This window comes from Maylandia zebra, unplaced genomic scaffold (genome assembly GCF_041146795.1).
Source record: "Maylandia zebra isolate NMK-2024a unplaced genomic scaffold, Mzebra_GT3a scaffold03, whole genome shotgun sequence".
Lineage (NCBI taxonomy): Eukaryota > Metazoa > Chordata > Actinopteri > Cichliformes > Cichlidae > Maylandia > Maylandia zebra.
Window position 1 is genome coordinate 1,823,841 of NW_027490033.1, and position 12,589 is coordinate 1,836,429.

The following is a 12,589-nucleotide window of genomic DNA, read 5'->3' on the forward strand; positions in this document are numbered from 1 at the left end:
AACTACAAGCTCATTTTCATTCCAACAAGTCATCTTCTGACCTGGACTAACAACACTGGTCTCTATGTGCAGCTGGCTGTGAGACCAGTGCTCAGGGAGCGTCTACAAAGTGCAACACTGAAAGAACATCACACACTCATTTGCTTGCAGCACTTTCACACAAACATCTACTGTCATTATTGTCACCAAACTCTGTGGATCCTTTATTGCAAATTCAAATGGGATCAAATGGTCAGACAAAAGAGGGTTATGAGGAAATATGATGAAATGTTGTGTATTAGCAGCAACTTATTGAATCATTTTCCTCAGAAACCAAACAAAATGATTGACAAACATGTTTTTACAAACTCAGTGTTGGACTTGGATCAGCAGGATAAGCTGATGTTTAAAGGCATTTGAGTCTCGCTGTATGAGAGTCCAGTTCTTACTCAATATTTATGGATGATGTTCTTTCAGTGTTGCACTTTGTAGACGCTCCCTGAGCCTCACAGCCAGCTGCACATGGACCAGCTGACATTACCCAGCATTAGAGGCGGCTGTAAAAAATTCATGTTCCCATTTAAATGGTTTTAATTTGAATAAAACGATGTTGATTCATTCAATCCTGAATTGATGTTTAATATAAATGTATTTTGCCAGAATCTCAGGTTAAAGCTCACAAACTATTTCAACAAGCAGCAAACAGCTAAAACAGTAAATGAGAGCAGCTAAACACACAAAGATGGAAACACAGAGCGTGGATCGTTCACTCGACGGCACGTACACGGACACGCCGTCGGGGCTGAAAGTGGACAGCTCACAGATCCTGAAGCTGCAGGTTTCATCTGTCTCCAACCAAAACTGAGTGAAGCAGCAGCAAAAGAAGATCCAAACTCTGCTTCACGTTTGATCAATATGCTCATGAATTCTCTCTGACTTTGGCTGTTCCTGCCTGCACAGCTCTCTCTCTCTCAGTGTACTCCAAGAACAGCTTCAAACATCTGTTTCTGCATCATTCACTGTTTATTAGCCACCAGTCTGCTGTTGTGTAATAATGAAAGAAGTCGATGCTTCAGTGCGTTGAATTGTATTACACAAAGAAAAGCAAAGTTTTCACGTTGTTCAGGCAGAATCGAGCGTTGAAGAATGAATTCACACGTCAATAAACATTTTCAAGCAGGACAATGAAAGCAGGAAATACCCCAAACTGCCATTTCTCATTCTACAACTTCAACAACTGCACATGAATTATACTTCATACACAGACCCACAGTCTCTGATTGCTCTGAAATCTCACTGACAGCCAATAGAAATAAAGAAAAGTCCAGACTGACAGTCTCTGTGGGGTTAGGCAGTGAACTGCTCACGCTGCGTTCAAGTGCATCACAAACTATTGGAATTGGATGAAACTTTGTGAAGCAGATTTCTTCTCAGCTGCTGTTTTGAACATTTCCTCATGAAATGTATTAAACTCTGTAAATGAACTGAGAACTATTTCTACATTTGAAACTATGGATTCATTTTCCCGTTCACTTCTGTACGTTAGTGTATAAATGAATGTTAGACTGGGCTCCATGGAAACACTTGGACTGGTCTCAGCTGCCTTCTTTCTGTAGTCCTTTCTCTTCTCCAGCTTCTGTTTGAAATCCTCTCACAGAGCCTGAAACCTGCTTTGCTGTCATGTTTGGGCCTGTGTTCCTCTGCTTTAACACAAACCTCACCACAGCAGCTGTGTGGGTCGTCTCTGTAGCAGCCAGATCAGCTTCTGATACATGAACATCGTCACAGCTCCTAACTTCACCTTTATTAGCTTTGACATTCATGTCTTTCTTTTCTCTCTGTCTGTTTCCACACAAGCTCAAAGTCTCTGCAGCCTGAAATATAGAAAAACAACAACAGCTGCAGTCAGTGAACTCACCTCAGAGTCTCCAGTCGACAGTTTGGACTCTCCAGTCCAGCACACAGAAGCTTCACTGCTGAATCCTGCAGCTTGTTGTTACTAATGTCCAGCTCTGTCAGATGGGAGGGGATGGACTTCAGGGCCGAGGCCACAACTTCACAGTGAGTCTCTGAGAGTCCACAGTCAGCCAGTCTGAGATTACAGAAAATATAAAATATGTTATTATAAAAGCAGAAAGTCTGCATTATAAACACAGACTGAATGTATATGAAGACAAAATAAAGTGAGGTCATAATCTGATGAACATCTGCTCTTCACATCTGTGCTTCAGCTCCTCTTACTGTGTTTGACATGACACAACGATTGAGTCTCTCTCAGACCTGCAGACTTTTAATGAGAATCTTTGTTTGGCTTTAATCTGCAGATGAAGGAGGAAGATGGTGTCACATTTAGGCTTCCATAACGTCCACAGTCTGTCACTGAGATCTGATCCAGAGTCAGAGTGAAGACACACATGTGGACTGTTTCCTGTCTTGAATCCAGAACATTTTGAATGAGCTCAGCTCAGTGAAGAGTTCCAGCTGGAAAGACGATCTCTGTTTGCTACCTGCTGCTGTCAGGTACGACTGTTCACGTCCACACTCAGGAAAAATCTGCTGACTGTCACCAAACGGAGCAGAAATGTCATCACTGGACAATAATGATGAATGAACTCAGAGCTGCTGATATCACATCTGATTTCAGGGGAACTAAACTAAAAAGGAACAAATAGAAACAACCATCATGACTCTGTTTGACCTTCAGATCAGAAACTATGGTTCAGAACAGCAGCAGGATTTCAGGCACTGTCACATCCTCAACATCCATATTCCAAATGCTCTTCCTGACAGGACACTCTTTGTTCCCACTCAGGGAGTTTCCATGTGTACAAATCATTTCTGAATCTCAGTAGACTGGGAGGTTTTTCCATCTCATGAATCTCTTTCCTAACATCAAACTAGATAAATCAAACAAAGGAACTGGAGTCTGTCTAATTTCTGACCCCAGTAAAGCTTGTACTGGGATACCCCGACATACTCTCTCTCCATCTGCTCCCACAGCCTCATATTCACAGCTGGCCCTTCTCTCAGCATCCACACTCAGGGTGGGGGCGGGGTCAACACCAGTCAAAACCATTGCTTTGGCCTTATGGCCATTTTATTAGTGTGCGTTTCTGAGTAACAAGCAGGACTACGCACAGGTGTTTGGACATGTGTGGACCCGACCTACACTTAAACTTCTTAAATCCTCTGTTTCTGTGTCACCAGCTACACTTTTAATATTAATGTATTCACTCCGACATTTTTGGGGAGCGGTCAGAGCTCGTACACTGCAGACAGACATGTCTCCCAGCACACAGCTGACTGTCAACTCTCTGAGATTGGATATGATTCATTTAGATTATATCTGTAAGGTGAAGTTTATCTCGGTGTTTATTTGTTCCTGAGGAAGTCAGCTCGGCTCAGATTAAACTTTAATAACTGAACAATTTCAATGAACCTTAACGCCTCCCTGGAGCATATATGGAACTGAATCAGTCACTTTTCTTTATTTCCTGATGTTCATATGTGACATACATGTTTTAACCATTAATCTGGAATTAAACTGACATTTAATATATTTTAAGGAGGAAAGAGAAATTTCACCAGAGGATGTTGATGCTGTTCATGGAGACTGAAGACAGAATGATTTATCTGTCTTAATATTTCTGCTGCTCTTTCCTCAGGTGTAAAAATATTTTAACTGTTGGTTTTAATTCAAAATCAATGGTTAAAATGTTAAAACACCAACAAACTTGTGGCGTTAGTGTTGATATTCTGTGAGTTACTTAAAGAGATCACACAGGTACAGGACATATTTTATGTTCAGGTTTATGCATGTTTGCGGTGAGATGTGCATGTAGTGGGCTGTTATGTTGTAAACTGTGTGGATGTGTTTGGGAACAGAAAGATTATTTTACTGCATAAAACGGCGCTGATCAGCTGTTTCTGCCGCTGATACACTCGGCCGGTGAACCACCTGACTCACACAGGCTCTCCTCCTCCACAGTCCTCGTTTATGAAGAGCTTTACAAACACAACATCACGGCTAACAGCTGGATTCTCCCGTTTCAGTGCCAAACAGCCACTTCCTGCTACAGACAGTAAAGTGGACAGTTCGGCGCTAAACATGTTTTTAAAACTTTAAGCTCTTATTTGTTAAAGCCAGCTTCACAGACAGATCTGTGTCAGTGTTTTAGAGCAGGGCTCAGTGGTGTAAACCAGCCTTTATATGTGTTTCATCTCCATTTTTACATTAAACTGAACCAAAACACTGAAAACTTCACCTGATATGTCTGTGTAGGTTCTCATCATACAGTCATGGTAATCTAAGGAGCCTGGAAAGAAAAGTGACTTCTTTAAGTTTCTTGAAGACGTTTCATCTCTTGAAACCTCTGCTGATAATCACCCACACCCTTTTTCACAGCTTGGCTCATGTGATGAGCCACATGATCAATAGTTGGTCAGCGACCCTCTTAAGGGACACTCCCACTAGGATTAAAATCTGGGACTCTCCACTTTTTGGTTTTAGAAGTGAAGAAGCTGAATGTTCAGATTAAACATCTTCAAGAAACTTAAAGCAGTGCACTCGCTTTTCTTTCTAAGCGGCCTTTCTTAGATCACCTGATGTAACCTGAGTAAATTATGTCGGGTTTGAAAACTCTGCAGCATGACCCGGGTGTTGCTGGTGGCATCATGAGCTTAGACCCCTCAGTCAGCTCGGTCTAAAGTCATCGTCAGCACTAACAGGCACAAATAGGCTCTAACGTGACAAACTGACCCGACATTTAAAGAGTGCCCACTACAGTCTCAGCTAAAACATATTAAAATGTGCAACGCCAAGGACTGTACACTGGACTCCATTTCAGTGCAAAAGAATAAAACAAAGTAAATCCATCCAATCTCCTCTGCCTGTCCTTATCATCAATAAAAACAAGAAAACAGAAAATCATAGAAACAGTCATCTTTGTTATTGCATCATCACACATCAGTTCCCAGTAACTAGTCAGAATGAGACGTTGTTTTCATCTTTCTCACACTCATCTCACTCCCCGGTCACAACAGGTGGTGACTTTAACAGGTGTTACAACCTGGCTCAAAGCTGCAAAAGAGGGCGGAGACTGAAAACAGAGACTGGTTTCATTTTGAAGTTCTTAATAACCTCGGCTAAAGATGACACCAGACAGCGTGACAGGGTCTGACAACGAGTGGTGGCGTCGTCCTAGCCGACCTCGGCAGTTATTCACACGCCATGACCAAAAACTCCTGCAGTGTCACAGCAGACAGAGGAGGAGTCACAGAGGAGCGTAACAGCTGTGACAGATGCAACAGGAGGACGAGCTCCACCAGTAAACACACTGAAGACAGGAAAGCAGTCACGAGTGATGTTGGTCCTGTTTTTATCTCCACTAAAACCTCTCTAACGTCACATGTAACAGAACACAGACACATCTGATTATCAGGGACCACGACCCACATCTTTGCCTCACTATGTTTATAAGAAGAGACTGAAAATAATGATTCTCCCAACACATCACCAACACTTTTATGGCAAACAGATAATAGTGAGTGAAAAGAGGTGAACTGTTTCATATGCAGTTATCAGGGTAAATACATTTAAACCAAAGACACTGGAAGAGTAAAGGAAAGGAACTGAAGGTGACAATTCAAGAAGCTCAACAGAAGTCAAATGTAACTTGATCAAGATTCCCTGTTAAAAACAGATATGTATAGTATAATAGTAGACTATACTAATAATAGTGTATAGTATAATAGTAGACTACACTAATAATAGTGTATAGTATAGTAGTATACTATATGAAGTCTACACCGCCATGTCCTTAAAATTCAGCTAAATTAAGGACGCATTTGAGGGCCGCATTTCGAGCAGCGACCTTCGTCGCTTCGCTGTGATGTAATCGGCCTTAAAATGCGTCCTTTAAGGCTGCAGACCCTGAATTGGGATACAGCCAGAGTCTGGTCTCTGTTTTCACAGAGGATGTGGTTCTGTTGGCTTCATCAGGTGATGGCCTGCAGCTCACAGTGGAGCTGTTCTCAGCAGAGTGTGAAGCCGTGTGAATGAGGATCAGCATCTGAGGCCATGGTCCTCAGCTGGGAAAGGGTGGAGTGCCCACTCTGGGTCAGAGACGTTCCTGCCCCAGGTGGAGGAGTCTGAGTATCTCAGGGTCGTGTAAAGAAGGGGGAGGGGAGCAGGAATCAACAGACAGACTGTTGCTGCGGTAACAGTGAGGTGGACGCTGTACCGGTCTGTCGTGGTGAAGAGAGAGAGAGCTGAGCGTGACAGCGAAGCTCTCAATTTACCGGTCGATCTACGTCCCTGCCCTCACCTATGGTCACGAGCTGTGGGCAGTGACGGGAAGAACCAGATCATGGTTACAAGTGGGGCAAATAAATTTTCTCTGAAGGGTAGCTGGTGTCTCCCTTGGAGACGGGGTGAGGAGAATCCTCTTCACAAAAACTAATCAAGTGAACAAGACTCTCCAGGAGGTAAACATTTAAATATCCAAGTCCACCATAAAGAGAAAACTGCATGAAGGTAAACACAGATGGTGCATTACAATTCACTGCATGTGTTTTACATGAAGAATGGAGGATATACCGTCCACTTTCACTCTGTCTTTAGCAGCAAGTGGCTCTTTGTTGTTTGGCTAGCTGCACTGAAACAGGAGAATCCAGCTGTTAGCCGTAATGTTGGTGTTTGTAAAGCACTTTATAACCAAGGACTGTGTTTTTAATTTAAACATTAAACTATTAACCGACACTGATCAATGATGTAATGATCACATCTGGACTCACCGAGCCTTTCTGCAGTTCCTCACAGCTGGAATCAGTCTCAGTCGTCCCTCCTTTGAAGCTTTGTACTTCTGCAGGTCAAACTCATCCAGAACCTCCTCTGACATCTGCAGCATGAAGGCCAGAGCTGAGCAGTGGATCTCAGAGAGTTCCTTTGATTTGTTCTCTGACTTCAGGAACTCTTGGATCTCCTGATGTACTGAGAGGTCGTTCATCTCCATCAGACAGTGGAAGATGTTGATGTTTCTGTCAGGACAGGAATTAAACTTCTTGTTATTCTTCAGGTTCTTGATGACTCTCTGGATGGTTTCTGGACTGTTCTCTGTCTGACCCAGCAGACCTCCTAAGAGTCTCTGGTTGGACTCCAGACAGAGGCCATGAAGGAAGCGAACAAACAGGTCCAGGTGGCCATTTTTACTCTGGAGGGATTTCTCCATGGCTCGTTTAAGGAAATCATCCAGAGATGACTCTTTGTATTTTTTTCCCAGGAAGTCCTTCAGCACCTCTGACTTCCTGTTGGTGAAACAGTGGAACATGTAGACTGCAGCCAGAAACTCCTGGATGCTCAGATGAACAAAGCAGTAGACTGGTTTCTGGAAGATCACACACTCTCTTTTGAAGATCTCTGTACAAACTCCTGAGTACACCGAGGCCTCTGTCACATCCAGACCACACTGCTCCAGGTCTTCTTGGTAGAACATGATGTTTCCTTTCTCCAGATGTTCAAACGCCAGCCTCCCCAGCTTCAGAAGAACTTCCCTGTCAGCCTCCGTCAGCTCCTGTGGACTCGTCTCATGTCCCTCGTGGTACTTGTTCTTCTTCCTCTTTGTCTGAACCAGCAGGAAGTGTGAGTACATGTCAGTCAGGGTCTTGGGCAGCTCTCCTCTCTGCTCTGTAGTCAACATGTGCTCCAGAACTGTAGCAGTGATCCAGCAGAAGACTGGGATTCTACACATGATGTGGAGGCTCCTGGATGTCTTCATGTGGGAGATGATTCTGCTGGACAGCTCTTCATCACTGAATCTCCTCCTGAAGTACTCCTCCTTCTGGGCGTCAGTGAAGCCTCGTACTTCTGTTAGCCTGTCAACACATGTAGGAGGGATCTGATTGGCTGCTGCAGGTCGGGAAGTTATCCAGACGAGAGCCGAGGGAAGCAGATTCCCCTGGATGAGGTTTGTCAGCAGCTGGCTGACTGATGACTTCTGTGTGACATCAGACAGCAGCTTCCTGTTGGTGAAATCCAATGAAAGTCTGCTTTCATCCAGGCCGTCAAAGATGAACAAAAGCTGAGAGACAGCCAGCTTCTCTGCTGTGACCTTCTGTAATGTTGGATGGAAAACATGGAGCAGCTCCAGAAGACTGTACTGCTCCTCTCTGATCAGGTTCAGCTCCCTGAATGAAAGCAGAACCACCACACTGACATGTTGGTTCTCCAAGCCCTCTGCCCAGTCCAGAGTGAACTTCTGCACTGAGAAGGTTTTTCCAACACCAGCCACGCCGTTGGTCAGAACCACTCTGATGGGTCTCTGTTGGTCAGGTAAGGCTTTAAAGATGTCCTGGCACCTGATTGGAGTGTCATGGAGGGCGTCCATCTTGGAAGCTGTCTCCAGCTGCCTCACCTCATGTTGGCTATGAACCTCTTCACTCTGTCCCTCTGTGATGTAGAGCTCAGTGTAGATCCTGTTGAGGAGGGTTCTACTTCCTGTTTCATCACTTCCTTCAGTCACACGTTCACATCTCCTCCTCAGACTGATCTTATGTTCATCTAAAACCTCCTGCAGACCAACATCTGCTGAAAGAAAGAAAAACAGAAAGAAAACTCTTCAATGTCTGAACAACAACAAGAAGTCCAGTTTTCAGAAATGAGTCCATCAGCAGACAGATGTTCAGTCTTACTTTGTACACAGCTGCTCTGACTGGCTGTCTGCAGTCCAGCTCTGCTTCTGGATCTTTCTCCACACTGGGGACAGGACCAGTCTCCTGATGAAGCAGACTGGTCCCAGTATGAGGACATGCACTGTCTGCAGAACCAGTGTCCACAGCTGTTAGAGACTGGATCCTTCAGGACGTCCTGACACAAAGCACAGCAGGACAGCTGCTCCTCCTCACAGACACCACTCCTCTTCCTCTTCCTCCCTCTGTGAACACATTTCTTTATCACTAAAATAATTTGACTGTCAGTGACAAACATCCAGATTTGATGACACTGTGCAGAAGCTCTGATGGTCACAGAGAAAAGTCAAAGTGGAGAAACTTGTGTTTGAGTTCAGAATCCAAGTTTCCTTTGCTGTTCCTGCCTGTCTTATTAAACACAGAGTGATCAGCCTACAAACTCCACAGCAAAAGCCTTCATCACAGAGCTGATTATGTCCTTCACTGGATGTACTGGAAGTTTGGGATCCATCACTTTCAACTGACCTTTGACCTCCTCTAAAAACTGTTGTGGAGCAGCGGTGTCACATTCAGAGCTTTCAGCTTTATTTTGAAAGAGTTCAGTCATCAGGAAGTGAACTTCTTGGTTCTGATTTTCTTTCTATTATTTTACAGAAGTGAAGAAGAAGAACTAAAAGCTTTGAAATGATCTGAGTGATATTTTTGAACATTGCCACCAAATTGAGTTCAGCCTCCAGCAGTAACTTTGTTTCATGATGCCTCCCTGATGATGTGATGTTTGATTACAAACCTGTTTATGTGTTAGACATTAATCACATGAACATAGGCAGAAAAAAGAAGCCAATGAAACAAATGACAGAAACGTGTTCATTCACTGCCATGATCCATATTTGATATGTACAGATGTTTGTAAAGAACACGTGTGCAGCGCTTTGTTCTGAGTATCTGCTGTCAGCACACAGTGCAGCAATAACTACAACCACACGTTTCTGTAGATCCTGAACATCAGCCTGGAGGAATCTGACCTCAGGTCTGCACACAGAGGAGCTTCACCTCTGGGATGATGCTGGCTTCAGCTCCTTCTACAATCAGGCAGAAGCTTCTGCACCATCAGGACACAAACAGAGAGGAGCTTCTATCCTCAGACCATCCAAGTCCTAAATCAGAACATGCTCCCCTCATAGCATCACCATCAGGGTTTAAACAGGACCTTACATCATGTTCTTGTCTCACTGTCATATTTCAGATCATACCTGATTCATTATGACGTCACACGCTGCTACACTGATCCTGCTGCTTCATTACTGCTGATATTACTCTGCTCACTCTGTTCAGTTACTCTGTTTACATCACTTTGCTCATTTGCTTTGTTCTGCTTGCACTGCTCTGTCAGTACATGCTGTGCTAATGTGGCACAAAGCACTTTAACATTACATCTGCACAATGTTTCATTATTTCATTTAATGATTGTTTCTAATGTTTTGTCCAGTCACAGGAGCAGCTCAGCACATTTCACTGTGTTGTACGTGTATGACGATGCCTGTGACAAATAAACAGCCTCGGACTCTTCAATCTTCTGCATTTCTTTGGAGATCAGCTCAGTGGCCTGTTGAGACCATCTTTCTATTTCTGATGACTCAGTTCAGATTATTATCCTGATACTTTCTTTTAAAATGTGATGAAATCATTTATCTGATGTTCTGACACAAATACACCAAAACAATCCCAAACAGCACAAACCACCACGTTACACACAGTGTAATAAAAATACAGGCAACTACAAATAAAAACACTTTAAAATATAAACTAAAATTACAAAGTGGTCACAGAATTTCAAACACCCGTAAATGAGTCAGCAGCTCTCTTACATGGTCAGCTGAGCTCCATGATTGAAGAACATTGTTGCTGCAGGTTCATCACTGAAGCCTGGAGGTTTGTTTTTGGACCAGTCACTCCTCACAGACACACAGCTGGATACTGGAGACTGTGACCTCTGACCTCTGCAAACACATCACATGAATTACTGATTAATCTCTGTTTAAAATCTTTTAAGCAGCTGCAAACACACAAACTGGATGATGTGATGGTTTCTGTCAGTAATAGTTGTCTCAGATTAGAGTACAGACGGCTGCAGAGACGTTCACAGCAACAGAGAAGAAATCATTACCTTGGATTGCATTACTACTACGATTGATACTAGCATTATCGTACCCGGACCACCATTAGGAATCATTTATGATGTCACTGGTAGAACACATTTATAGAAACAACCTTTGAACTCTGAGTCAGCAGCTCTCTTACATGGTCAGCTGAGCTCCATGAATGAAGTTCACTGTTGCTGCAGGTTCATGACTGAAGTCTGGAGGTCTGTCTTTGGACACGTCACTCCTCACAGACACACAGCTGGATACTGGAGACTGTGACCTCTGACCTCTGCAAATACAACCACATTGCATTCATTTCACATCAATTAGTACACCACAAAAGGCATGCAAGAAACACAGTATGAAGGCAAACTTCTGGCTTCAATAACATTCAACAGGTCAGGTGGAAACTTTTCTCAGATTTGATTCATGTTTTTATAGAACGATCCAGCTAAAAAAAATATACCATTAGGTCAGAGGTCAGCAACCTTCAGGACCCAAAGAGCCATTTGGAGCCAGTTTCCACGCAAAAGAAAACACTGGGAGCCACAAATACTTTTTGACATCTAGAATGAAGATAACACTGTATATACTGTTTTTTACCTTTATGCTTTGTGTGAACAACTAAGGTGTGTTGCTTATGAAATCCATGAAGTGCTACAGAGAAAATTACATGTTATTTATGTAATGAACACATTTGAACTCTTAAAGAAATATAACCAAAGGAAAGACACCCAGCTGAACTAAAATGATGTAGCAAACAAAAGATGCTGTGAGCCGCCACCCTTATATCTCCTTTGGGCTTTTGGAGCCTTGACCTGACTTTTAAAAATAATTGGAAAAAAAGCTCTATGCTGCTGAAAGATGAAAAATAGATATTTGCAAAATTCTGCCTAAATATGTATTTTACCTGGTTAATGTGTGTGGCGGGGCGTGGTCTGCAGCGCCGCTGCAGGGGAGCCGGACGCACCTGAGCGGCACCCGCAATCACGCCTCACCGCCTTAACGTCTGTGCTGTTGTGTGTCGGGCTGTGAGCTGCAAAGCTACAGCCGGCTGTGTGCGTACAGCAACCGTGTGTGAAAAGTGGTCAATAAAGAGAAGCTGAAAAGTGTGTTCATGCAAACACCGTCGGGTCTGCCGTGATATGTTTACAACGGGACTTCTGCTCCTGAACCTCTGCGCACAGCGTCTGCAGGTCGGGGCTGTACGAAGTCACTTTCATCTTTACAGGACTGTAAGCTGTCGTCTGTGAGGCGTGAGCGTGTTTGTTTTTAACGTAGTTCATGGTGGAGAACAGCTGCTGACATAATGTGGATCCGAAGATCCATAATTGGCCTACCTGGGGCTGAAAGTCTCGATAAATGCACGGCGTTTCGGCGGGTACACCGGCTTCCACGAGTGTGACGCTTATTTGAACGATGAAAAAATAATAAAATATAATTTTATTTTTATATTTCAATATCACAATAATCTTCCAATTTAGAACTACAAGTTAAAAAAGAACATAAATAAAATACACTTCAGCTAAATACTTCTAATTTATTTTCCCAAACCACGAGGAGCCGCACTGTAAGGACTAAAGAGCCGCAGGTTGCCGACCCCTGCATTAGTGTTAGTCAATGTTGCAACTGAACTGAAAAACAAAAGATTTTGGTCCAAAGAAACAAAGTCACTATTAATACAACACAACCCCCCCAAAAAGAGCCATGTAGACCCCGGGCTCTATGGGTCTTGTGCTCGGAGCTTGTTCCTGTGCTGCCATGATTAGTGCCTCTGTGCT

At 43.5% G+C, this 12,589-nt stretch overlaps 2 protein-coding genes across 2 annotated transcripts in view; both read right to left on the minus strand.

The window, feature by feature from the left end:
• The window catches only part of LOC112431548 (protein NLRC3-like), a 32,978-nt gene extending 24,109 nt beyond the window's left edge, over window positions 1-8,869 (minus strand). The window contains exons 1-3 of the mRNA XM_076881171.1: window positions 8,668-8,869; window positions 6,775-8,563; window positions 1,898-2,071 (exon numbers count right to left, since the gene is read on the minus strand). Of these exons, the coding sequence (XP_076737286.1) occupies window positions 1,898-2,071; window positions 6,775-8,563; window positions 8,668-8,785 (2,081 nt within the window). The 5' untranslated portion in view covers window positions 8,786-8,869. The remainder of the gene's footprint in view (window positions 1-1,897; window positions 2,072-6,774; window positions 8,564-8,667) is intronic.
• The window catches only part of LOC112432436 (protein NLRC3), a 3,307,575-nt gene that overhangs the window by 1,749,974 nt on the left and 1,545,012 nt on the right, over window positions 1-12,589 (minus strand). The gene's annotated exons all lie outside the window — the stretch shown is intronic.